Source organism: Rhipicephalus sanguineus, chromosome 5 (genome assembly GCF_013339695.2).
Source record: "Rhipicephalus sanguineus isolate Rsan-2018 chromosome 5, BIME_Rsan_1.4, whole genome shotgun sequence".
Taxonomy (NCBI): Eukaryota; Metazoa; Arthropoda; class Arachnida; order Ixodida; family Ixodidae; genus Rhipicephalus; species Rhipicephalus sanguineus.
Genome location: NC_051180.1, coordinates 73158318 through 73184835, shown reverse-complemented (window position 1 = coordinate 73184835; position 26518 = coordinate 73158318). Strand labels below are relative to the sequence as shown.

General features: G+C 47.3%; 1 protein-coding gene across 3 annotated transcripts in view; it reads left to right on the top strand.

Annotated features, from left to right (window-relative positions):
* LOC119393767 (SAFB-like transcription modulator) overlaps nucleotides 1–21760 on the top strand; it is a 45115-nt gene extending 23355 nt beyond the window's left edge. For all 3 annotated transcript variants that reach the window (XM_037660917.2, XM_037660916.2, XM_037660913.2), the window contains 4 exons: nucleotides 10640–10782; nucleotides 13300–13428; nucleotides 18238–18339; nucleotides 20533–21760. In XM_037660917.2, coding sequence (XP_037516845.1) covers nucleotides 10640–10782; nucleotides 13300–13428; nucleotides 18238–18339; nucleotides 20533–21286 — 1128 coding nt within the window. In that variant the 3' untranslated portion in view covers nucleotides 21287–21760. The remainder of the gene's footprint in view (nucleotides 1–10639; nucleotides 10783–13299; nucleotides 13429–18237; nucleotides 18340–20532) is intronic.
* Nucleotides 21761–26518: the final 4758 nt, after the last annotated feature.

The window sequence follows — 26518 nt, the reverse complement described above, 5'->3', positions numbered from 1 at the left end:
ACTAGATGTCGTGGTTAGGCCTAACTCCGTTCACGGTGCCGATGTACGAGCCAAATCCGAACTTTGCGGGCAAGAACATCGCGCTAGCGGACATGCGAAAACGAAGAAGTCGTAATGTCCTTCGTCTCAAGCAACGAATCGCATTGCCCGCTGGCTCCTCAGAACCGCGGATGAGCATTTTGTGCATCGGCAGCGGACCCCCCGGCCAAGCTCGCCGCGCAGCGACCGCGCGGAGAAGCGGTGGCAGCGGCTCGCAGTTTCGCGTGTCAGCGTCCCAAACGCAACACCAAGCACGCTGCGCGCCGTTTTTTTGTCGCTACAGCTAGGCATAGCTGATCATTGACAGACCGGGGATCGGCGGCCTTCGTTCTTCAATCGGTACGTCGATATCCGCGGTGCGCTGCTCCCGTCCCGAAAGTATGCTAAGCGATGTTTGAAGTCGGAAGTTAATGACCGTGGTAGAAAAGTCCGCTCTAAAGGAGTCCTGACCACCTTGCTGGCCTGAAATTTCAGTCAATTATATCCAAATGTCCGTTGTAAACGAAGCTCAATCAATGGAACTAATACAGAGGTCGCATAACGGCGCAAATTGGTATGTAATATACGAATGTCTGTTGTAAACAGATCCGTTGTAACGAGGTTATACTGTAGAACCCCGCTGATACGTTTTTGAAGGGACCGTATGAAATAAACATAAGAAACAGGAAACGTAAGAGCCGAAAAACAGGAAAAACGACAAAATATTTAGTGGTACAAAATTTTATTTCAATGCTTACGAGCAGCACAAAAATTGATGAGCTCAGCCGCGATCTAGTCGATGGATAGAAACGCGGAGCTGGGGACGGCCTCATCCACAGAAATGTAATCAAGGTATGTGATTTTTTTATTGCGATAGCAATTATATGGACAGTCTCGGCTGGATTTTGCCGTCGCCGTTGCCGCCGTCATGCACCATATATGTATAAGTATGTATATATACAGTAAAAGCTCATTAATTCGACACCCGTTAATTCGGATAATTCGGACGGCTCTATCGGTCCCGGCCAAAGTGCATGTTAATCTATGGGACCAAACCTTCGTTAATTTGTCAGAATTGGGCTCCGCACCGCTTAATTCGGACAAATTCTGACGGCTGCCGCTACACAAATGTGTGGTAAAGCAGCGTTGGCACCACTGGGGTGAAACTGAAACTTGAGTGACATCGCCATCGTCATGAACTAGTGGGGGCGATCGCAGCGTCACCGAACGTCGGCGTCTTCTTTCTTCGCTCCACTGCGCCTCCGACGCCATTTTCCCTTGTGGTGTGTCGGCACCGTCTCTTCTTGCGGAGTTCTTGTGCTTTCCCGTTGTGACCGTGTTTACATGTGAGGCCCAAGCATGCGGCAGTAGCCGACGGTGGCATCGACGAGGTGTCAGCCGAGTCCACCGACGGTGACTGCCCGACCTTCGATGCTGTCCTTCCCACAGATATGACCCTTCAGGACTACATCGCGATTGATGATTGTGTCGCCACGACTGGTCTCCTGCCCGATCAAGAAATTATTAATGATGTCGCGACCTCATCGCACCTCACGGGAAGTCTCGGAGGCGCTTTTGATATTAGAGGGCGTTTGCCTGAGCACTTCCGACAGTTTGCGTGCTGTTGGCAATTAGGAAAAGTTAAGAAAAATTGTAAGCCGGAATCTGCGTGAAAACACAGACGACCATTACAAAATATTTCAGCAAATAAAGGTATGCTTCTCCAACTTGATTTTAATGTTGTTTTTCCTGTTCGTTCGTTAATTCGGCATTCGGTTAATTCGGACATTTTTTCCGGTCCCGTGAAATCCGAATTAACGAGCTTTTACTGTATGTAAAAGCCCCTAAGAAAAATAAGTCAGAAAAATGCTTCCGAAGCTGGAATCGAACCAGGGACCTCTTGCTCCGCAGCGAGTGGCGCTAACCGCTACGCCACGAAACGCAGATCCTCCACGTAGCTAACGGCGAGCGTTATATACACACCCCTTACCGCTGGACGGACTCTGAGACTGCAGGCGATAATAAGCGTTTCTTCATTACTAGCGAGATGGCGCTAGGAGTGCGACGGGTGCACTTAAAAGTCGTCGGCGAGCTCGCTCGCTTCTTCTTATATTTGCGCAGAGAGAACCTTGCCCTTCCGCTGTCTGCTTGCATCAGTGCGCTGAGAATTAGGTACATCTAAAAGGACCCTACGTGTTAAAAATCATTCAGAAGTCCCTTGCTATGGCGTTCGTAATTATATCTTGGTATTCTTTTGTTAATCCCCGAATATTCGTATTTTTTCGGCTGATACCACCGCAAGCTGCATGTCTTGAGCTGAAGGAAAGATTACTTTTAAGGGCTCGTTTTTCTTTGTTAGACACAATATTAACGAGAACTAACAGACAGTAATGCCGACGAAAGTACAGGGGATGTTATTTGTAATAATTGGGATATAAATGTGAAGAAAGTAAAGTAGACGAAAAGATAACTTGCCGCCGGCACGGACCGAACCTGCGACTTTCGAATAACGTGTCCGATGCTGGTTTTTCTTCCTCCCGGGTGCTCATTTTAAAACAGAAAACGCGTTCGGGAATGTATTTATGCATGCCGAGTGCTAAAAGTAAAAGCGTGAAATCAAAGTGACCGTTGAAGTTTTGAAAGCTAAAACACCGAGGCTGTCCCACACACAACCCCAGCGGTAGCAGCGTTCGCATCGCCTCTCAAGCACAGCTGCGCCTCTGGTGGCGGCCGATGGCTCCATATGAAACTGACGCGGCAGTTTCGTGAGTCAGTTTCGTGACCATAAGAAGCATTGAATGACTCTGTCGGTCTGCTGAATTGCGCTGAACTGCTCCAAAACAGCCTCGAAAGCCCCCCCCCCCGCCCCCTCCCCCCGTAATTCAGATGGAGGGGGCTGTTTTACCGAGAATAAATACAGTCGACGTCAGATTTCCCGGACCCTCAAGGGACCACGAAAACGTCCGGAAAATCGGGCAGTCCGGAAAAACGAATGCACGTGAAAACGCACATTTTTGGTAAGTATTTTTCGCTGACGGAGAGGGTCACAGCCGGAGTACAAGATTCCCATAGCAATTCAGCCAATGCATTGTTTAGGTGGCTCTGAAAAGAGCCGTTTATAAAAAAAATTACAACGTGGCCGGCACTACCTCATAGGTCAGCACTTGGGCGCAAAGAAGTCGCTTATTTTCTTTTGCACGGTCCGCTTGCCCGCGATTACGTCTGCCTCAATTTCAGTCAACGTCATGTTGCCGCTGTACACCAATGACAGTGTCATAAGTGCTCGCGTCAACTCCGTGTTCGTTGGCTGTGTAGGAGCTGGCTCTTCGTTCTCGGTGTCGGAGTCATCGGAATCCTCCGTAACTTGGTGAATGATTTCGTCATCGGTCAACTCCGCACATAGCTTGAGGTCTTTGTCAGCGTCAGCGAAGCCCTCAAGGGTTATCTCGGCTGGAATCAACATGCCGCCAGCGCGCAGATTGTCGAAGGCAACGTCCGCGGATGGCAGTTCGTCATCGTGAGCCTACGATGTGGCTTTGTGCGCTTCGAAGGCGCGGACGAAGACGAAGGAGCAGTCGGTGCCATTGCTGTAAACGGCGAATCCGCTCGAGGAAAAGCGCAGCACGAAACAGCTAGGAACTCGGTGGATGCTGAAGGTCGGGAAACGTGATCACTGAAGGTAGCGCGCAGCAGCAAACGATCAACCGCAGACACGACCGCAGAGCTGGCACAGCTGACAAAACAATACGTGAACGAATACAGTGAGGTTTGGCTTGGCTAAGCCAGCTAAGCTACGGCTGGCAACGGATTGATACGTGCGGTTTCGAGGTTACGGCAGCCGCGGCGCGGTGCGGCATTGCTGCTGATGCGAGTATGGTGGGTTCAAGGATATGAAAATGAAAACAACCAAAATGGCAGCGTCGGTGGTGACTTTGGGTCGGCGGTTAACAGTAAAAAGTCCGGGAAATCGGATGGCGAAGGCTATAAGCGTCCGGAATTTCGGACTTTTTAATACATTGACTCTACGGGGAACTTGACGGTGCCACAGATGAGTCCGGGAAATCAGGCATGTCCGGAATTTCGGGCGTCCGGGAAATCGGACGTCGACTGTAGTGAAAATAGGGGTTTGTCAAGGACTTCAACAGGTGCCCCACCCCCCGAAAATTAATTTCTGGCTACGAGCCTGCCTAGAAGGAATTTTTTGTTAGCAACAGTTGTAAATGTTATAAACCCCCAACAAAGCCTTCAGTTTTTGAAGGCATTGGAGGGTCTATTTTGCATGCTTTAGTAAATGCACCAGAAGGTGTGTGTCAAAACAAGACTGCATGTTTTATTATATGAACTGCTTTTAAAAACGAACCAACAATGAAATAAAACCATTCAACGAGGATTCATGCGAAGTTTTTCACATGCGATATTTTTATAAAAAGTAAAATAAAGCAGACATGACATTACCTGTAAAATCTTTTCGACACTTTTGTTGACTTATTTTCAGTACATGTAGTTGAACACACACAGAATGGGTTAAATATGATTTATTTAAATCTTCAAATGATTCCTCCACCTAACAGCTCGAGCGCCAAAAGAAAGGTAACGTTCACAGCAAAACGAAACTTGTGACAGTACTTAAAAAAATTGCAGAGATAAAGCTTTTAAGAACATTTTTAAAATGATCTTGTTGAAGGTGTTGAAACTGGGAGCTCAAACGATTTGGCTTCATAAACACAAAGGACACATTATCAGTCATGTGCGAGAAATTATGCCTGGAGTGTCTTCAATTTCCGTTTAGCTGCTTTGGCTTCAGGCAGCTTGTTGTTTTCTCGTTTGCAAAGGTTATTTAACAAAGTGTTGGCTGCTGCACTAAGTATGTACCCCATCACTACATGCGGCATATGGCCATTGTTCACAAACATCGTCTTCATTCCACTCAAGGAAAAGTGTTGTCATTGAAACAAGCAGTTCTTTCTGTTTTTCACAGCCATAAAATTTGGCTGCATGTTTTTCACTTGTCAGTTTCTCGAACAATATTCATCATCAGTGCGGTGTTCACAAGGACAGCTTGGGGAAACTTAAGTCCACCTCTTGTGATACTCGTTATGAGCTCGTCTGCCTCAATTGTGAGAGTCTTACTCTCAAAAACTAGGTTCTTTACAGAGTGCACATGTAAGCTTCTTGAGTGCAGTGTGTGCTGCTTTGCAGCAATGTCCTCTTCTCCAACTACAATCTGGAATTGCTTTAAAGCATCACGAAATTCATCAGTGGAGGCACATAGAGGAATCTCGTCACTCTCTGGCAGCTCGAGGACCTTCTGCAGCCTCAATTTGTGCTCCGCTTCATACATCTGCTGTATTTCCCCAGTAAAACGTACTTGAATCCAAGCTCTTTAAGGCAGTAGCTTGTCACCTGAACAAGAGCAAGAGACGTGTGACGCAGTGCATTGTGGGTCTCATGAGTGAAATGACTAGTGCATGCTTGAGGCTTTTCCAGTAGTCGAGCCAACTGACTATTTTGTTGAAAAACTCGACTTGGGGTCAACAAACTGCCTTTATGGGCCCTTGGAAGTCATCTCGAAGGCGCCTCCCTTTATCCGGCGTCTTAACATTCACTATGCGCCACCACATTGACAGTGCTGATAAAATCGGCCGTGCTTTTGGCATGCTGCAGTTCTGCTGCTTTTGCACTGTTGAGAGCTGCGATTGTGAAACTGTTAAAAAAAAGACAATGTTTGAGCAAGTTGTACAAGCTCATTTCTCTCTCTCTCATGAAGCTCTAGCATCGTGTTGAATGAAGCTGTTAGCACGCATGGCTTGTCAGGTAGTCCATTGATGTCAGGAAAAAACATACATTTACCACTGTTACACTGGTTAAGCCAATTGTTTCGTATGCATTTTAAAACATGAACAGAATCTAAAATAAAAAACAGTGGTCTTGATTGGTCTGATGGATGCTTGTAGACCGTATCAACCTTCCGTGGCTCTGAAAAAAATGACATTGCCTTCCCATTGATGGAGTTGTTGTCTGAAACAACCGCGATTACTCGAAATCCTGTAGCCTCCAGCCCATTAATGAGCTCACGAAGAAATTGATGCAGCTGTATTGCATCTATTTTCGCCACTGGAAGGATGTGCACTGCGTCTTTGCTTGACGACAGGAGGCTTTGAATCATAAACGCATATGCATACCTGCCAAGTCTCCCGGATTACCCGGGAGACTCCCTGATTTTGAATGTTTCTCCCGGTTGTACGGGTTATAGCAAAATCTCCCGGAAATCCAGTTTTGCCCCACGCGTCCAGTGCATTGCGCGCCCCGTGCGTCACGGTGACGCGAGGTGGGACGTTTCGCGTACAGATGCGCTACACGAAATTTAAAAATTGATCCTAAATGTGTTATAGGTTATATCAGTCGTTAATGTTTCGTAGATGATGCGTTTGTGTACACACAAATCTATCCCACAAGTTATCTCGCCTTCAAAAGTTTGTGTCACTACTGCTTTAAGTGGAGAGCCCAGCACTTAAAAGGGTAGCCGTTACCGACGTCTGTCGAGATAGCGTGTTCGACAGCGCTTGCGAGCGTCTCCGTCTCAACGGCGCCCCTTGTGGTCCCTTGCCTGACGAAATAACTGGTAAGCAAGCGACGACAGGCCTCGCACGCGGAGCGATGTTATCGCATGTGCCCTTCGCGCGACGGTGACGGCCGGGTCGTTTCATCTCTGCTTCAACTGCGTTTGCCCCTAGCGCTAGCGCGCATTTACTCGCACGTGAAACAGAAGATGCGTAAGCGGTGTTATCGGTTTGGACTCTGTACAGATCAGCGGCGACCGCAAAATCCCGCTGACAGTGTCCATATAATTGCTATCGCAGTACCCCCCCCCCTGTTGAGTAGATAGATCTCCCGGATTCCGTTTCTCCAAACTTGGCAGGTATGCATATGCAGTTTTTGCTGCGTTTTGACTGTTTGTAGCCATTCCTACTAGACCACCACCTTTGTAGTAAATGTATGGCTGCAGAGATGAATTTCTTCCATGACAAGCGTCAGTTTTTTCGTGGTCATCCATTCCTACGGCCAGCCTCTTTGCATACGACAGAAATAGAGCATTGGTTTACATGGTATGAGCCACAGACACGTCTAATTGTGTCGGGATGTGGAAGTTACAACTTTGATGTGGACCTAATAAATCTATACGCATGTGGAGATATTGTGAACACAAGGCTAGCAAATACCAGCAAGTCCGCAGGGTATCTCGAAGTTCTGCTCAGTAAAATGCTGACTTGTTATTTTACAAACTTGACAACTTCCACTTGCCACTCATGTGGGAAACTTTGTGACGCTAGTTCATCCAGTGTTTCCATTGTTTTCTTCAAGACAATCTGCAAGCGTTCTTCGCTGTCGGAAAGGTTTCCTGCCAAGCTTTGCATGGCAATAAGGACCTTGTCGATTTCCCGCAGATCACACAAACAAACAGGAAGCACGAGGGTCCCGAGCTTGTTAAGCTGCACATTACCAACGAACACTTTCACGATCAAATCAGCTGACACTGTCACAGAAAATCGCACAGTTGGAGCTTCTTGAGAATCGAAGTTTAGGAAGAGGACTTTGTCGTGAGTAACAAGTTTTGTCCAGAAGGTGTTTGTCTGGAAACTTGTCAGAGGGGTGAGCAAGTCCTCAAAAGTACTGATGTTATTCTTTTTCTTCTCCTCTTCGTGAGCTTCAACGGACTGCCTTATTGCCTCCTGTAGTGATTGTCCCTCTAGACGAAGCCACTTCTCTTCAGGGCCTTCCCGGACAACAGTAGTTGGACGAGAAAGATACAAAGGGTAGTTTGGAAATAGGCTCGGGATAGCACCAGACTTGAGTCGTCTCAGCTAGAGAGGAACTTCAAGTACTCGTCCGTTTTCTCATCTCGATAGGTCGAAGTAGTCACAAAATCACTTGTAAGAAAGTGCTTCTCACACACCTGAAAAAAAGAAAAATGAAACAGAGCTTATAGCACAAAAATCAAGCAAGAAAAAGTTAGTGGACATTAGTCAACTACATATCAGAAAATGTGGCTGTATTATTAGGCATTATCGTAGTAACAATGCCTTGTTAGGCGGCCCAACAGGCGAGCGCTGTTTATTAAATCTAACTCTCATAGGATTCGATAAGGCACTGCAGTCTGTTTAGAGCGACTCAGGCCATCAGCTAGGCGTTAGATTGCGAGGAAAGTATCTGTTTGTCAAGGCTGGTCGCGCGAAAACAAAAATTAGGCAAACAGCACGATTACTAACACTGCGTGTCTCATGTCCTTCGTAAAATACGCTGCAAGTGCCTCGAAAGCTTAGCTCACAAATAATGAAAATTGAAAGGTTTTCAGTTGCATAGCTGAGTGAGTTTACACATGCGTAGGCACCTGCAACAAGTGAAAGAATGCACTTACCACAGTGTACTTTGTGGTCGCAAAATCCTTGCGAGGGATTGCTCTCGTCCATGCGGTTCTTTGGTCGGCGTCCATCAGAAACCGATAGACGCGCGCTTTAGGTCCATGAGCATAGTTAGAGTTGCACCCCGGTGCACAGCAGCATCCAGGCATATTGCGTAGTTTACCCAACCATGCTCACACAGCACAAGAGAAAGAAAGTGTGAGCGGTAACAAGATGCCACTAGCCTACAACCACAACAGCCAGCAGAGCGAGCTAGCACGTAAGATCAGTGTGGCCAGACGCATTGTCATGCACTGCCAACTTCGCTCGGCTGTGCACGAAAATGCTTAAAGCGTGAATAAATCAAGTAAATAAGTACATCATTTGAAAGATAAAATATTGCAAAGCTCTTTTTGTTAGATAGTAGGTAATAATTTCTTTCAGTTTGCCTTCTGAAAACTTGTTTCGAAGCAAAAGAGATTGTCTGTGTATTTGGCGAACAGAAGCCGCAAGCCATTCTGATTCCAGCCAGTCGAGCATTGCTTTCTCACAGATCTCACAGCAGTGACGTCACGCTGTCGAGATGGAGGCTTGCCGAGGCCTTGAAAAAAAGTCTAGGTGGTGTTGCCTATGCACACATTGGCTGTGGGAGCGTACCGTTACGACCCATACTGTGCATGGGAGAGGCATCACCCTTGTTGCATCAACGCGGCGACAACTAGCTTCCTGCATGCGGCGCTTTTCCGCGATGCTCTGGCAGTTTTTCACGCCGAAGCTGGCAGCGGACTGATGCGAAGCGCCTTTGTGTCGTTCCCCAATAAAAGCGTGCCTTACAGTTACAACGCCGCTATGCCTACAGTACCATACGTGATAGTCAGTGCAAGATAGCTTTATGAGATAGTCACTGCGGCGAGGTATCTTGGCGCCCACACCGCGCTCTTGAAGGTGGTCCCGCACGAGGGACCACCGAACGGTGGTAGCACGCCTTTGTTGTCGCCTGTTAAAGCATGCAGTAGGTTTGACGCTACACCAACCGCGCGGCCGAGCTGAAGGCGCTTATTGTGATGTCCTCCTTACAAACAATGACCTACAGGAAGCTCTGGAGAAACTTGAAAAGCTAAATAAGGAGATCTACAAAAAAATCAGTTTCACCGCAAGTGCAGCAATGAATGCGATAGCATCAAATTGTAATATTATACGAAGTAAGGCTGGCAGCTAACACTTACGGATCCGATCTCGCGTAACTACAAAACGCTGGTGTAAGAGAATACGGCTGCTCAAACGAGAGAAGCGTTGAAAATACAGCACTTAGAAGGGTATATGAGCCGTCTGTGATGCCAGCGGAGATATCGTGAGCGCGCCCTTAAAGTCGAAAGTCCACAGTTGCTGCTCGAGCGACACCCCCCCCCCTTTCCCTCGCGTTCCTTCGTGCTCCTTCAAGACGGGCGGTGTGTTTCCTCCCTGCATGAGTAGCAATCAACGGCAGGCCTGGCATGCGGTGTTATGTTATTGCATGCGCCCTCCGTGCAATGGGGATCAGTCAGCGTCAGCTCTTTTCATCTCTGCCTCGGCCGCATTCATGGCCCTCGCTCGCGTGCTAAAACATATGATGCGCGGGGGATGTTATCGATTTCGACTTTATACGGAACATGGCTGCGATGCTGACGGCAAAAACCTATTCAGAATGTCCATATAATTTGGATTGCTTTGGCAATAAAAGCCAAAGCAGTAATCTGCTAAATTATTTAACTGATCTTAAAAGGGCTGTTGCTATGTAATCACTTTTTGTTGTTGTTGTTTTTTTTTTCAATATTTTAGGAAGTGAACCTAGTTTACAGAACCTTTTTCTTTTTTTTTTTTTTTTTCAATTATTTCATGCGTTATTACTCGGGCTAGATAGGTCGCATAGTGTTTAAAGAGGTAGTGTAGTTCATACCAGGCGATACTTTCTCCAACGGCTGCTTCAGTGTTACGTTTATCCTAGGTCAATTTAAATATGTACTTGTCCCCCCAAGTTGATACTGTTTTTCAAGCTCCTGAGAGGACATAAAAATTTTCGCTAACTGCTCCAAATCAGGGTTCTTCTACTCCATAATGGAAATTTCGCTGCTCCAAAAACTGCTCCCAAATCAATTTCAGCTATCTCGCCTCTGAGCTCAGCTTTGCAACTTTCTTAGCAAGTGGAAGTAGAAAGGGCTTTACGTTTTCCTGTGTCCACGCAGGAGGAGCGCATGCGCGTGCGAGAGCGTATTGATCTGCGTGAAGAGGAGCGACGCAACTATCAGGACACCCTGCGCCAGCGAGAGCTTGAACGCAAGCAGAGGGAAGAAGCTTACAGACTGGAACGTGAGCGAGAGCGTCTCAGGTAAGGTTCCTTTGTTTCAACATTTTTTATGAGCGAAGCTCCTTAGGCCCGCACGTCGCTGTCGAAGCTCCCTGCAACATAATGCGGCGCCGACGTAAAAAGACAATGAAACGCCTCCGAAGGCGCGGACAACAACATAAAAAAAAACAAGGCGCTCGGCATTTGGCGCACGTTGCACAAAAAAACAAGGCGCGCAGCTCAGATAAAGTTTCAAAACGTACATTGTCATTTGTGTCCCATTTCTAAGGATGCTTCTTGCTTCTGCTTGTCTTCGCTGCACATGATGAAACCAGTGCACGAGCACAAGCAACACTAAAAGGTACCTTGGTAAAAGGTACCTAGGTAACTAAGTTGTTGTACCTTGAGATGTGAACTGGACTCACCTCATGATTTTTCATCTTCGTTGTTCTTCCAACTAACCTTGGTTGTGAGTGCAGCATGTTGCCCTCTTTTTTCCATGTTCGTTGTGTTTGTGTGCTGGTTTCATCATGAAATCGTACCAACTCCCCCAGCTAATGCACTCATGTTGCTGTGTTCCCATTAAAGGGACCGACAACTGTGCAGAAGGTGTGATTAGATCCTGGTAGAAATGAAAAGATCGTGAAATATAGTGACAGATTCCAGCATCCTTTTTGTGTTGAGTGGGATTTATATTTTTAAATCGTGCTTAAAAATAACAAAAACAGGTATGTCGCACAGCCTAGCGGAAGAGCCTTGAAGCTGGATGCTCCGCCACGGTGGTTTAGTGGTTATGGCGCTTGACTGCTGACACGACGGTCGTGGGATCGAATCCTGGCCGCGGCGGCTGCATTTTCGGTGGAGGCGAAAGTATTTGATGCCTGTGTACTTATTAGGTGCACGTTAAAGAACCCAATGGTCGAAATTTCCGGCGCCCTCCACTTTGGCGTCTCTCGTAATCATGTCGTGGTTTTGGGACGTTAAACCCCAAATAGTATTATTATTATTAGCCTTGAAGCTGGATTATGAAGTCGGTCACTTTGCTGTACCTAGTCACGTAGTCTGATGCTGTTATGTGTGCCATAATTGGTCCTCAAAGTTAGAGTATGTATATTATTATCTATCCCCACTCTGTTAATGTCCTGCCTACGACGTAAAAGGAGTTGCACGGTGAGAAGCGGCGCTGCCTTCGCGGCCGCCAGTGGCCCATGTCGAGCTGTGGCGCATGCACAGTAAACCATCGCGCTCAAACACGAACTACTCTTGCGCTCACCGTTTGCAGCATGTGTTGTCAAGTGTGTATAAGACTTCATATTCGCCGCAGATATAAAAATTCTGATTAAAAATGTTTCATGCCGTTTCTCATGTTACCATTCCATGGCTAGACACTCTGACCAGTTAGCTTTCCGTTGCGCTAAAGAAAATAGGTGCCCTAAAGATTGGTTGTCAGTCCCTTTAAGCTATTGTCTCCTTCGCTCATCACTGCATGATACCTTCTACCTTGCCAAATGCCTGCAAAATAGCTGAATGCTAGGGGTGTGCGAATAGTGAAATTTAATCTCTAATCGATTTCGAATCGAATAGTGCCGAATAGTGACCAAAAATATCGAATATCGAATCGTATATTTACACGAAATGTGTATTGCCAGTCACGGCAGGACAAAGGAAAAATCATGGACGCCACGGCATGCTGACAGCTTCATTGCACATTTGTTCGGGAGTGGCTTTTGTTTCAGCCTTTATGGGCACGTAGGCATGTTGATAGAAGAGCCGCCATTCCAGTCAGCAGCGGCACTACTCACCTCCTAACAAAGGGGGGTACAGTAGCTAGTTTTCTTTCCCCATAGTCGGGCAACAAGGCTCATCTGACAACGGTAATGTTGTGCTTCATCGCCGTGGGTGCTGTGGGCCCAAAAGCCTTCGGTCGCCTATTCACAGCAGAGTTTTAACTGCGCGCCGGAACGATGGGGGTTTCTCAACTAGTGGTGCGGTGCGGCAGTGGTGACTGCCCAGCGTGAACAAATTTTTACAGGCAAAGCCAATCACCGAGCGTTTCGCAGGCCAAAGTCGGGTCGTTTTACGGCGCTTGCGGCATATGCGACCAAACTACGCAATAAGCCTGGGCCTTCGTTTCCGGAGCGAAGTTGTGAAGGTCTTGACAGTTTGCTCATGTGTTTTCCTACATCCAGAAATGACATAATCTCCTTTGAGATCAACATGCGCTCGCTTTTGAACCAGGTTGTCAGTGAAAGTTTACCGAACGACGACGCTAGCATTAGTTTTAGCCACCCTTTCCTAACCAAGTTGCACCATTGGCCTTTGTCGCATTATAGATATTTGTCCTATCGAATTATTTGAAACTTCAAATACTAGCTATTCGAAAGTCGAATCGAATTATTCGATTAGGAACTATTCGATTCGAATTCGAAACTCGAATATTCGCACACCCCTTCTGAATGCACGATAGTAATCGCGGTCATTCAATTTGTGACGCGAAAGTAGTATGTACGAGGGCCGAGTCAGTAACCTTTATGTTCTCTGTGTGGCACCTTCTCTCAGGATTGAACGAGAAAAGCTGGAACGTGAAAAGCTCGAGCTCATCTGTCTTGAACGTGAGAAACAACGTCAGGAGAGGGAGCGCATTCAGAAGGAGCGAGAAGAGCTTCGCCAGAGGCAACTGTACGTTGGGTAAGCTTTGTGCATTACTTTGTGTCGGCTTACTTTGACTATGATTCGTACTGGGTGCAAGTGCATACCGTGGTACCATCTGCCATCCGTGACTGAGTGATGTTGAATGCTGTGTTGCTTGCAGTGTGTTTAGTAATGTGAGGTGGATCACTACGTTTTGTATCATATGGGCAAGCGCTATGGCCTGTTGCAAAGAACTTTATAAGCAAGGTAACCGTTGCGGTGCACTTATGATTATACTCTCATTTCGTAGATAGGAGTGTGTGGGAGGTTAAAGCCATGCCAAGTGCTGCATAAGAACATTTTTGCATCAGCAGATGTCTACACTTATTTCACTGCCAATTAAATCCTGAAGCCTATCGCACCATCTTACATGGCGAAGCCCTGTTCGATACGATGATGAAAGAATGCAGTGTATCCATCAAAGTCCACTAGGAAGCGTATGAGTGGCAGCGGGCGTCTTTTATATTCACAAACAAGTAGAGTTCAACACAAAATTAGTGTTCGATTCCGAAGTTGTTGAAGGTGGCCTACAACATAAAATTGGCATGTTAAAGGGGTCGTGAAACGTCCTCCAAAAATTTTCAACTACGTGTGTATTCAGAATCCTGGCCGTCCATTTAGTACTATACATCGACTCGTTTGATGTCTGGGTTCGCTGAATTACTAAAAAAGCGCAATTTCGGTTTCCCCGCTCACGTTCCAGTCAACTGTGTAGCTGACGTCATTTTAAGACAGCCAATGAAAAGTCTCTGTCGTTGACAAAACATGGCGACGCAGCGATGTTTTTGAGTTATAGTTGACCGTGGTTCGTAGCATCATACTGTTTAGATTGTGGTGCCGGCAACACCATAACATCATGGACACACAGCGGGCGATGGCTGACCTTCCCGAACTACAGCGTCGTCTGCTAGAGCGGAGTCGGCTGTTAGGCTTTGAGCCGTACGCCGACGCACCCATGCGGGTGCGAGACCGGCCATCGTCAGAGCAAGACAGCGGCAGCGGCGACGACGGTGAAGAAGCCTGCGCCGTGGAGGCACCTGTATCGAGACCACGTGGAAAAACCTGCGCTAGCGGAAGCCCCGACCATGACCTCACACCTCCTGAGCTTTTTCGGTGGTGCGTCGAGCAAGAGGTTCTGCGTCGGTACGGCGTCACGCTTGAGGCGAGCGTTTTCTGTGTCCAAACTGAGACTCCGAAGGACATTGAGGTTGGTTTGGTAGTCTTCTGGCAGAAAGTGGTCGGAACACACGAAACCACTCTCTGAGCCCAGACCATCGGGGCCATCGCGGTTGATAGCTCGAAGCCACACTGCTCTGCGCTGTGGCTCGCTGGGCAGCTTGTGAAAGCGAACGTTGTTTGCACTTTCATAAGTTGTGCGGCACTGTCTGACGACGCACACAGTTGCCATAGCGAGGACTAAGCCACCGAGAACACACAGTAGAACACAACTTGCGACGCTGCACTGACTGCACCGACCGAGCCCAGCAAACCAACGTTGCAGCAAACCGACGGGAAGGCATGGATACACACGTGAAAGAGCCCGGATGTACTTGAAAGCGGAACCGAGCAGATCACTCACTGTGATTGTACAGCTTAGAACTCAGAGCGCCAAAATAGCTCTGCTGCTTTTTTTTTTTTAGTATCCTATTATTATATTACTTCAGAGCAAAATAAAGCGAACGCTCTCTTTGTAACTTCTCTTAACATGACGTATCACTGACGTCACATTTTAGTGCTTTTAGCGGCCGACGGTCGCGCATGGTCGCTAGCGATCTCCAAAGAACTGTGATTTCAAATGGGTGTCATTAATTACAGAATGGATATTGTGCCGAAATATTTCGGAATTGGTATGTCTAATCCGTATTAAATCAGGGAAAATTGCAACCGGGAAGTTTCATTTTCGTTTCATGACCCCTTTAACAATTGAAGCAATAATTTTAAAAGTTGACCAATTAAAATGATTACTTAGTTATTAAAAAAATATTGATTTCAAGTACACATGACTAACGTTAACCCTTTGTGGGTTTGCCTATATTTTTGACACGATCATATGAAAACCGGCTGTGGTATATTCATATAAGCTACAAAGAAATAGTATGAAACTAACTTCATCTAAATCAAGCCAGTAGTTTAGTGAAAAAAAGTGGGGAAACACTGTCCCACTGTCTCGTGAAGGCACCATCTCGAGATTGCATCAACTGGTATTTGGGATGAAGCGGTCGAAACAAGTGGCACAGCGTATCTCTTCTCAAGGTGTGTTGAGGAAAGTTGTGGGGACCATAGGCGTGCGCAGGGTTCCCCATCAGGGGGGCCAAAGGTTCATCGCAGCGCCCCCCCTCCCTACTAAGTCAATGTACGGTGCAGATTTTGCGCCCCCCCCCCCCTCTTAGGTGATCAGGGGGGCCGGCCGCCCCCCTGTGCGCACGCCTGTGGTGGGGACCTCATTCCAGCTGTAGAACACCACCTGAACCTGCGCCTCTTGTGGGCTGTCATAGCGCTGTGGTCTGTTCTCGCATGTACCAGCCATTTTTTGTCCATTTGCCTGTCCTTGCTTTGGCTGTCAAAATTGTAGAGTACAGCTGTTGTCCCTGAATGTGTGCCTACTTTTCAAGAGGCATATCAGGGATGCAACAGCTGCGCCAATTGTGCCAATTTGATACAATTCCTTACTTTTGCGCCAAGCTGCGCTAAAACCGTAAAATTTGTTAAAATTGCGCCACGCTGTGCCAAAATGCCCCACCAGCTTTAAATTTTCACAGTTGCGCAAATTTGAGCGAGAAATGGAGGCCGCATTGGTCATCTGCAGTATGGGCATCGTCATCCAATACAGACGCGCAGACCCTAACCCCCCCCCGCGAAAGAAAAGAAAAAAATCAGTTTCACCGCAAGGACGAAGCAATGAATGCGATAGCAACAAATTGTAACGGTATACGAAGTGAGGCTGGCAGCAAACTGTTTTGTATCCAATCTCGCGTAACTCTACAAAACGTTGGTGTAAGATAATACGGCTGCTGTAGGGAAAGATGATCTTGCTGCACAGTGTCTTTGCATTGAGAGCGCAGTGCGTAGCAGGATATATGAGCCGCCCGCTGATGGCTGCCGAGGTAGCGCGCGCGCCAGCGATCGCGACCACGTCCTTAGAATCAAAGTTCAAAGTTGCTGCTCGAGCGACAGCCCCCCCCGCCCCCCTTTCACGTCTTTTCATGCTCGTTCGAGACGGACGGGGCGTTTCCTCTATGCTTCGATGGCAGGCTTCTCGAGCGGAGTGGTGTTATCGCATGCACCTTCCGAGCAACGGAGATGGGCTGGCTCGTTTGATATCCGCTTCAGCCATGTTTGTCGCCCGCACTGGCGCGCTTTTACCCGCGGTAGAACATACTGTGCTCAGGGTATGTTATCAATTTGGACTTTATACGGGAGATGATGGCAAAAACTTGTCGAGAGTGCCCATGTAGTTGCTATCGCAATAGGACAGTAGTTCTGAAATTTCCTGATGCTTGTTTTATTGCATGTAGAACGCTTTTTAAGCCACTTTTGCCGCAGTAGACTTGTGTCCTACGGAAAAGCATACTGAGATTTAGAAGGGACTATTAGGGGGGGGGTGCTAGCTGTCAGCGACAGCACATTTTGTTCCTTAATTACTCATTCGTGTATGCGCCGTGTAATTACGAGTACTAGCATGATCGCTGAGGTCTAAAAAATTATTGGCAATCATCTGAAGCTGTTGTGTATGGCGTTTCTGCAGCCTTGAGAAACAATAGACAAAAGCGTATGCCAGTTTTATTTCTTCGCTACCCCCACTTGCTCCTGCTTTACGAATCTCCCAAATTTCCAGGTTGCCAGGTTCGCAGGTCCACTATAGCATTTTCAGTGCCTGTTGAATTTGACAGGTCCTGCAAATGCTAATGTGGACTTAGTCATTGTTCGCACTGTGGGGTGGCTCAACACACTGCTTTTATTGAAATAGCAGTGTTCACGTGCACTGTGCACGAATTAGCTGATGTTGAATGGTTTTTACATATTTTGTTTTCTGAAAGTAAGCCTTCTTCGTTATACTGCTCCAAATATGGGATTTCGGGCTAAGAAATTCAGGTTGTTTTTTTTCGTAACCTGTTCCAAATTTGGATTTTTGTGCTCCAAAAGCAACATTTTGCTGCTCCAAAAATTGCTCCAAATCCTATTTCGGCTGTTGCATCCCTGGGTATATGATATCAAGAATATTTCCACGCATCAATATCCACAATTACGTTGAGGAATGAGCGTGGCAATATCGCAGCGGATTGTTTCGATGCATTTATCGATAAAATAAACACGTGATGAATGGAAGGTAAAATCACCTCTTTGAAACACCAGGAAAAGAGGAAATTATCCAGTATTTTGATTGGTAGGTTCTTTCTATCTGGGGGAAGAAGAAAATTCAGAAACTATCATGAAAAATTGATCGAAATTCAACGTCACTGTAACACTACTTCCGCCCTTTGAAAGGGTGGTAAAAGATTTTTCTTCAAGAATAAAAAGACTTGGGTAAGATCTAAGTTACTTATCATTGCACTAATTGCAACGGGTGATGTGGGAGAAAATCTTTTCTGCAGACGGAAAAGTGGGACGTATGTGTCCCGCTGTTGCACAAAGGGTTAATGTGCTGCCTGTACGGTTTTTTGAGTGCCTTCTTTTTGTGTGTGTGTTTGTGTTAAATGTTTTGTTTGAGGTAGAGGTAGCTTGGACACCCTGTATAATCTTGTTATGATGTGCCTCCAAAAGCATTGCAGCCTTTTTCTTGAGCGTTTGCTTGCCTTTATATTTCAGCCGGGTAGAAGAAACACGGCGAGCTATCAAGCGACCACTCGTGCCCGACCGAAGGGAGGAAGACACGTTTTACGCAGAGCGGAGGCGATCCCATCCGTCTAGGTTAGTGAACCGCGTAGCCGGAACATATTCATCAGTACACTTTAACTCTCCTCGTAGGTAGGGTTGGGTACTTCATTGTTGTGATTCTTCTTTTTAATTGGGGTCGTAAGTTTTGGGTGTTTCAAAATGCAAAAGTGGAGATAAATCATGCTTTTTGGCAGCCCTAATTCTGAAGTTTTCTGGTATCAGTCTTAAACTATAACTTTGCCAATGGTCCTGGAGTGCTCCGACAGAGCTGACCAATAGGCCTGCATATGCTTTTATTAAATTGTTCGTAAAGCTGCGGTGATGAACGGTGGAACATGCTGTAAGTAATAAGTGAAGCCCTTGGTAAAGACGAGATGTTTTTAAAGGCTACCAGCAGGTAAATGGGCTGTATCGTGCTAACTGCAGAAATTTGTCAGTGTTGTGCACATCTTTTGACTTTCGCTGTGCAAACTCCTAGCTTCAAGAGGAACTGACATCTTCATCACTCGAATGCTAGACACAATCGTGAAAATTTGTAGAGTAGGTCATGGGAGATGCCTCGTGCTAAGCGTGTGTGCCAGCAAAGTGGCAGTGCTGCTGTTGTATGTTGGGCCCCTCCTAGTGCAAGTCCTTCATTGTACTGAAGCTTGACACCTCTCACATGTAGCTCTCTGCATTCGGTAAAGAACTTTCAACTACCAACTTTTTCATTTGACGGTGTGTGTTAGCTGTGCTGCCTTCCTCGTATAACATGTACAGTAGAACCCCGCTGTTACGTTCCTCACTGCTGCGTTTTCCCGGCTGTTACGTCGTTTTGCGCCAGTCCCGGCATAGCTCCCATAGGATACAATATATTGGGAACCCCGCTGTAACGTCGTAACTGTCGGACCGTTCCCGTATGATACGTCGCGAAGTGCGCTCGGAGCCGACCGAGTGACTACCGGAGAGAGCGGCCATGGTGCATTTTCACGCAGCTTGGCCTGGTTTGACCATAATATTAGCCGCATGAGAGGCGCAAGCAACAAGATCCTTCAATTGATGCACACAAAAGCGTGGCCTTCGAGATTCATATTGCAAAGATGGCGTCTATGACATAGTTGCTCGCGAAAGCAAGGCCTTCGAGATTGGCATTTACTATTGACAAAAGCATAGCCTTTGAGATTTGTATTGCACAAACATGGCGTCTATGACGTAATTGCTTGCGAAAGCAAGGCCTTCCAGATTGGCATTCACGTCTGCCATCGCGTTGGCGTAGACTCATCATCATCGTTATTTGTCGGAGGACGGGAGGAGTTCGAGCTGGTTGGAGCTCGCATGGTCGTGCGCGCGGTTCGCGGTCGGACTCGCCGCGCTGGTCGCGATTGCGTGTGCTTAGTTCTTTCATGCCTACAGCTGCTGGTGTTAAAAAAATCACATACGTTGATTACATTTCTGTGGATGAGGCCGTCCCCAGCTCCGCGTTTCTATCCATCGACTAGATCGCGGCTGAGCGCGCCAATTTTCGTGCTGCTCGTAAGCACTGAAATAAAATTCTGTACCACTAAATATTTTGGCGTTTTTCCTGTTTTTCGGCTCTTACGTTTCCCGTCTCTTACGTTTATTTCCTACGGTCCCTTCAAAAACGTATCAGCGGGGTTCTACTGTATTTCAAAGCCCTGCATTAATATGGTGCTTTCTGTAGAATCAAGTTCAAAGGGAATCTGGTACTAATGAAAGAGGGGCCCTATAACACTTTCTTCAGGGCCCCTTTTTTTTATTTCTGGGTTGTATGGAGTGATAGGCTTTTAACGTAGATGGAAGCTGCGATATAAAAGTGTTTAAGATTTTAATCATGCAAAGAAATCACTGCCTCCATTTTCATTTGAGTGAGGCTCTCATGTCTGTGGCTATGGTGATGGCGTCATCAGTGAACTGCATAAGGGCAACTGGGGAAACTCCCACAATGTAGGCACCTTCGGCTCTCAATATTGGCAGCATGAGGTTGAATCAGTGGGCAAGAGAAATAGGGACACGTGACCATGCGGAATTATAGGTATGAGTGCAGGAATCTTTTTTTTATTATTATTATTGAACTTGCTAGTCCAACTTCGGTATGTGTAACTTTGGTATATGCAACCCACAAATGAAATTTTAAAAACAAGGTAGAAAAAGTGTAAGAAGGCCCGGCTTGCATTGGGTCCCGACTATCGCACCAGCGGTATTAATAATCCTCCTCATAATCACCAGGCCAGAATACGAGAGCAGTGCCTCTAGCACCAGCAAGCCAGTGAGCCAGCGTTCAGACCGAGACGAGCGCTTTGGGGGAGGCAGCAGCAGCAGTCGCCACAGTCATCACAGCAGCAGCAGCCACCACCACCACAGCAGCAGCAGCGGCCACGGTAGCAGCCACGGTAGCACACACGGCAGCACGCACAGCAGCAGCCACCACATGCCTTCCTCATCCCTGGGCAGCCAGAGCTTCTCCAGCAGTCGCAATTCAGACTATCGCCACAACGGGACGCGCAGCTCAATGGCCGCACCACCGCCGCCGCCACCAGCCTCTTCGTCGTCGTCGCGAAGGCCCTCGATGAGAGACGAGTGGCGCTCGGAAGGCACCAGCCGCAGGGAGCATTCGTCGTACGATGGGGCCAGCACTGGCCGCAGCAGCGGCGCATTCGCCGTGCCCTCGTGGACCAAGGCCAGCAGTGGCAGCAGCTTTGCCACCTCGAACAGCGGATCGCAGCAGTGGGTTTCTTCATCATCACGCAAGCCAGAGAGCTCTTCTTCATGGAATGGTGGCAGCGGAGACCATCACCATCATCGCTGGAGCAGTACCGTCGGCAGTAGTACTAGTAGTCGAGGCGCCAGCAGTGCAGGCTCACATTCATCCGTTGCTGTGGGCGGAGGAGGCTACTCGAACAGCCTCTCAAATGGTGGGGTGGGAAGTAGCTTTGGCGCTGGGGACCGGTACTCATCGGGGGGTAGCTTGCGCAGGTATTGAGCCTTTTGAACACATCTGTGCACCTACCATGCGAGCTTTGGTAGGGCCAGAAGGGGGGGTTGGGGGGGCGTCGGCAATTTTCAGGCAGGGTGAGGCATTCCCACTGCGAGATTGCAGACAGAAGAACAGAAGTTAGTGCAGGGTGTAAGCCTTTCATCGTTTTCACATGGACCATGCCTATTTATGTTGGTTTCTTTTCTTTTTTTTTTTTTTTCCCCACAATGGTTGTGGGAGGTAGGCTAAATTGTTCCCATTTGTTAGATTACAGGCATTTCCTCCTTTTTTCTACATTTTGTATAAAACATTTTGTCTGGCACACTGGCAGAGTAATTAGACTACTGTTGTTGCGACTGTTCTTATCACGTGTAGGCATTATGCATTCCTCTTGTCCAGGCTGTTTTTGTTTACGCTTTTACTGTACATCTGCAAAATGGAAGACAATAAAGTGCATCATATGAGCTTGCCATCACAAGGTATGAGTTGCTTGTTTCCGATTGATGTTCCTTGAAGTGCTGCACAGAAGGTTTGGCGACGACTGGCTTTCTTGAACCTTGTAGGAATGGACTCTACAAATGAAACAAGGTGACACTTCTGCTTGCCTATGCAGCTTGATTTTGCATGCCAGCGAATGGTGAATAATTATTATATTAAGACAGAGCAATGTCCACACAAGCCTTCATTGGTGCATTCCTGCAAGACTAAGCAATGCTAGACCGCAAGGTGCAAAGTAAATATTTGAACATTATTTGTGCTTCATCTCATCTGTACATACTCAATCACCACTCGGGGTTGAAACTCTAGACAATAAAGAAGACTTGGAACCTAAACGTTGCTTCACAAGTGGTGGAAAGTTTTCTCAATGCACTTTTACGGAGGGCAACACTCTGGCGTCCACCTCGACCAGTTTACTGTCACTGTGGAATTCATAGCCACATTTCAAGACTATATTTGAACAGTTTCTCGAGACTTAACTACGTGCTAGCTTCTATGTAGAAGCCAATCTGCAAAACCGCAAACGTGACAACAGCGCTCATTCTTGACATCTCCTTTAGCCCTGGAGTCCCAAGTGCTACTTTGGACACCTATTGGTACTGCAGGATTGGGCAACGAGTTCCAATCGTGTTTCATTGGACCCTACATTACTAATGGACAAACATCCCCACTGGACTATCGTGTCATTCCCATCGAAGTTTCTTTGGATTGTCGCCGTAGTTCCGAGATAGTTCCTAGGGACGTCCCACACGACACCAGCAGATCAAACAATCTATACCACTAACTTACCATGCACTGCTGCAACACTATCGGCTTGAATGCATGTTGCATTCTCCCCTACATCCCAAACTGAGGCACCGTCTACAGGCTACTTCAGATCACTAACTTCACTCGCAGGATCCTACTGCACTATATGAAACCAACATAAGGCTACACCTGCCCGCACTGTGACATGACGATCTGCAGACCCAAACCTCCTCACTGAAGCATGGGAGGGCTGCGATCTCCAAGCTGGACCTGCATGGTGTACCAGGGCCAACTCCTTGCCTGGCGGGCAGTCCAGGCCGGAGGGTTCCTGGAACATCAGACCCTCCCACCTTTAGTAATATTACTCGAGAATAGTTCATCTTGGCAGTGGAGTGAGGGCTATGGAGGTAGGGCTTCCAGACGATCGTGTTGCTCCGCTAGTAGCGCGGCAGCTTGCAGCTGATGAAAGTCCAAGTTCGTTTTGCTTGACACTGAAAAACAATGAATCGATTTAAACTAAATTATTCTTTGAGAACACAATTGTTAATTTCGCCCTCATACGTTCATTAATATAAAAAAACGATCAAATTTTAATTCTTAAATGCTGCGCCATGGTCCTGCGTGATGTCACGAATATCAAAATGCTTTTTCGCGTTTTTACCACATATACTAAAGAGTTGCCGAAACTTGGTCTCTCAAGTCTTTGGGCCCCCTGAGAAGACGCTTCATTTTCAGCAATCCACCTTGTGCGGATTGCTGCTACCTTTATGTTCCCGCATTGTGCGGGAACATAAAGGTAGCGTCGCCACCTGCATATTCTTGTGAGTCCTCGCGGCAAGGGCTTACGCTATTTTTAAGAGGTTTACTAATTGGGAAAAATTGTTTTTCTCTTTAGTGTCCCTTTAACGTATTTAGAAAAATGTATAACTGAAAAAATGTGGTTGGGGGAGAGTGATTTCGATCGTTCAGTGTCGCATTTCGGGTATATTTTTCTTGGAGAACGAAATCGCGATCTTGCGTCCGCGCACGGACCAGCAGACGCCAGGGACGTCATGTTAACTTTGGGAAAACAGGCGCGCAGAAGACGTGGTGCATGATGCTCAAATCGGCCAATGGCCGGGCCATTGGGTTTATGGCATAGTCTCTCGAGATAGAGTGTACTAGAACAGGGGAGTGTTCGGAACGGCCGCAGCACCAATGTACAAAAAGTGAAGCCCAAACAGGGTCAATCCACATGCAGTGCTGCGATCGGTAGTCTGCAATGTGTCGTCTTTTAAGAGATGCACGCGGCTCCGGCCAAGTGGTGCAGCGGTAGAATGCCTGCTTCCCACTCAAAAGGCCCGGGGTCGAGTCGCAGCTGTAGATGGTGAGTTTTTATTCTTAATGTCACCTTTTATAGCTGTGTTGGTTTTTACTTTCTTAAAACTAGCTTCTGGTGCTACGTATTGCTGCAAAAAGTAACGTAAAATGTGAAATCTTGGCTCGAGTCACGTCTTCGCGAAAATCTCGCAGGCCATACTTTACGATTCTGTTCAATCCCGGGCGGTGGCGCTGGAAATAACTGCGCTCGCTCTGAAATTTCTTCTATTTTACTTCACATTTTGAGTTACTTTTTGAACCAACACGTGGCAACTTAAGCTAGTTTTGAGAAACAAAGGAAAACCAATACAGCTACAAAAGGTGCCACTAAGAATAAAAACCTATCTGCAGCTGCGATTCGAACCCGGGCCTTTTGAGTGGGAAGCGGGCATTCTACCCCTGCACCATTTCGGCGGAGCCGCGCGCATTTTTTAGACGACGACACATTGCAGACTACCAATCGCAGCGCTACAATCGGATTGACCCTGTTTGGGCTTCACTTTTCGAAGCTCGTTCCGGGCACTCCCCTGTTCTAGTACACTCTACTCGAGAGAAGAGCTAGGGAGTGATTTCTAGCTGACTTAGAGAATTGTAAATTCCAGGCCGCGTGCTGCGCTATGGCTTCCTGTAACTGTTCTAGTCTCAAAAATTGGGGGACGCTTAAGCTTCGCCTTTAAGAGTTGAACGCGATAGCGATATTCCGTTCCTACTGCGCAGTTAGAACACTACGAGGGTTTAACAGAATGCGCCCACTAAGGCGTGTGCCTTATGTAATGGGTAGCATGCTTTAAACCAGGAGCAATTATGCGCGAGAAACTTCTTCGAAGTTGCGATGCACCCACTACGTGGTCTTAAGGGAATACGCGCACTAATGTGTGCGCCTTTTGTAATGGGTGGCTGTCTTTAAACCACGAAGTCGTTACGATATTTGCATGGTGTGACGCCCTATGGCAATGTACACTTGTACCACGCAATATTACTGCGATATTACATCTCGTACTGTGACACCTGTATACAGAACGCGTATTTTTGGGAAGCATGAAAGTTACTTTCAGTGCAGCTCCAAGCAGAGGCGTGGCTGTGTGGTAGAACACCTGCTTGCCACGCAGACGGCCTGGGTTCGATTCTCATTCGGACCCAACATTTTTATTATTTATTTTATTTGCAGCTTTTTCGATTTTTCGGTCACGGACATGATGATTTTTCGCTCACAACCAACGGCCCCGACGCCGACAGCGCAATTTCTGCGATACGAGCTCTTTAACGCTGTCGCGTTAAAAATGTAAAGCGCTATTTACTTCAGCAATGCAAATGGGAAAATCACATTACGTACTATTTTTCGGCGCTCTAGCACGCATGCGTTTCTGTTCTGTTGCTTCCGCAGCGCAGCCAATCTCTCTCTCTCATGTTTTGCGTCTCAAGCCAGCCTCGACCGGGCGAGCCGTTCGCGTGGTGGGAGGGGGAGATTATTCACGCGCTTCTCATCTGTACATACTCGTCATCACCACCATAGGCGTGCGCACGGGGGGGGGGGGGGGGGGACAAAATTTGCCCCATACATTGACCGCCCTAGTCACCTAAGAGGGGGGGGGGCGCTGCCATGAACCTTCGCCCCCCCCCCCCCCCCCCCCGATGGGGAACCCTGCGCACGCCTATGTCCACCTCTGTGGCCTGGGTTGTAGGCATGGCGGTTGTGGGGATCAGGCTGGAGAGAAAGATGAGACTTGCGACCGCTATATATTTCATGCTTCCTTATGAGAGCAAATATAGCCCATGCAACGACGCTAGGGCGATTCCACTCGACTTTTATTGCTTTAGGCACTATATATCGTAAGGATGCGAACTTCCTTTGTCTATTAAGTGCATAATGTAGGAGTAAAACGAAATCACCGACGATTACGCTAAGGCCAAACGTGAGCGCAGCTCAGCGCCTGTTGTCATTTGTCGATATATTGAGAGAGAGGTATGTACTGTCGTGAGCAACACGAGGGAACACGTAATGAATAGCCTCGAAGCCCAATTCGACCGATATTCGGATGGCGCTGTCAAAAAAAAAAAAAAAAAAGTTATGGCAGCTTCGCTCTAGTGGTGCCAAGCCTGAAGGAAGAGCGGAGCTGGGCGTCCTTCCATGTTTGTGTCTATATTTCTTTCTGTTTGTGTCTTGTGTCTCTTTTTTGTATGTTTCTTTCTATCCCATAATTTTTTTTAATATCGGGTTTTATATGTCAAAACCACGATATGATTGTGAGGCACGCCGTAGTGGAGGGCTCCGGAAATTTCGACCGTCTGGTGTTCTTTAACGTGCACCGATATCGCACAGTACACAGGCCTCTAGCATTTCGCCTCCATCAAAACGCGACCGCCGCGGTCGAACCCGCAACCTTCGAGTCAGCAGCAGAGCACCGTAACCGCTACACCACCCGGCAGTCTATCTATTAAAGACGATAGTCTTTCTTGGGGAACTTGAACGCAGCAATTTTGGTCTATCTTGCTGTTTGTCGGCACGTCACTCGATTCAGCCACCCGGCCAAAGTTGAACCACTTGCCCAAGGGCCAGCCATCTTGAACGGGTGACTAGGTTCATACTTGTGTACATTGTTGATCAAAAAGCAAACATTACGCATGTCTGAGGCG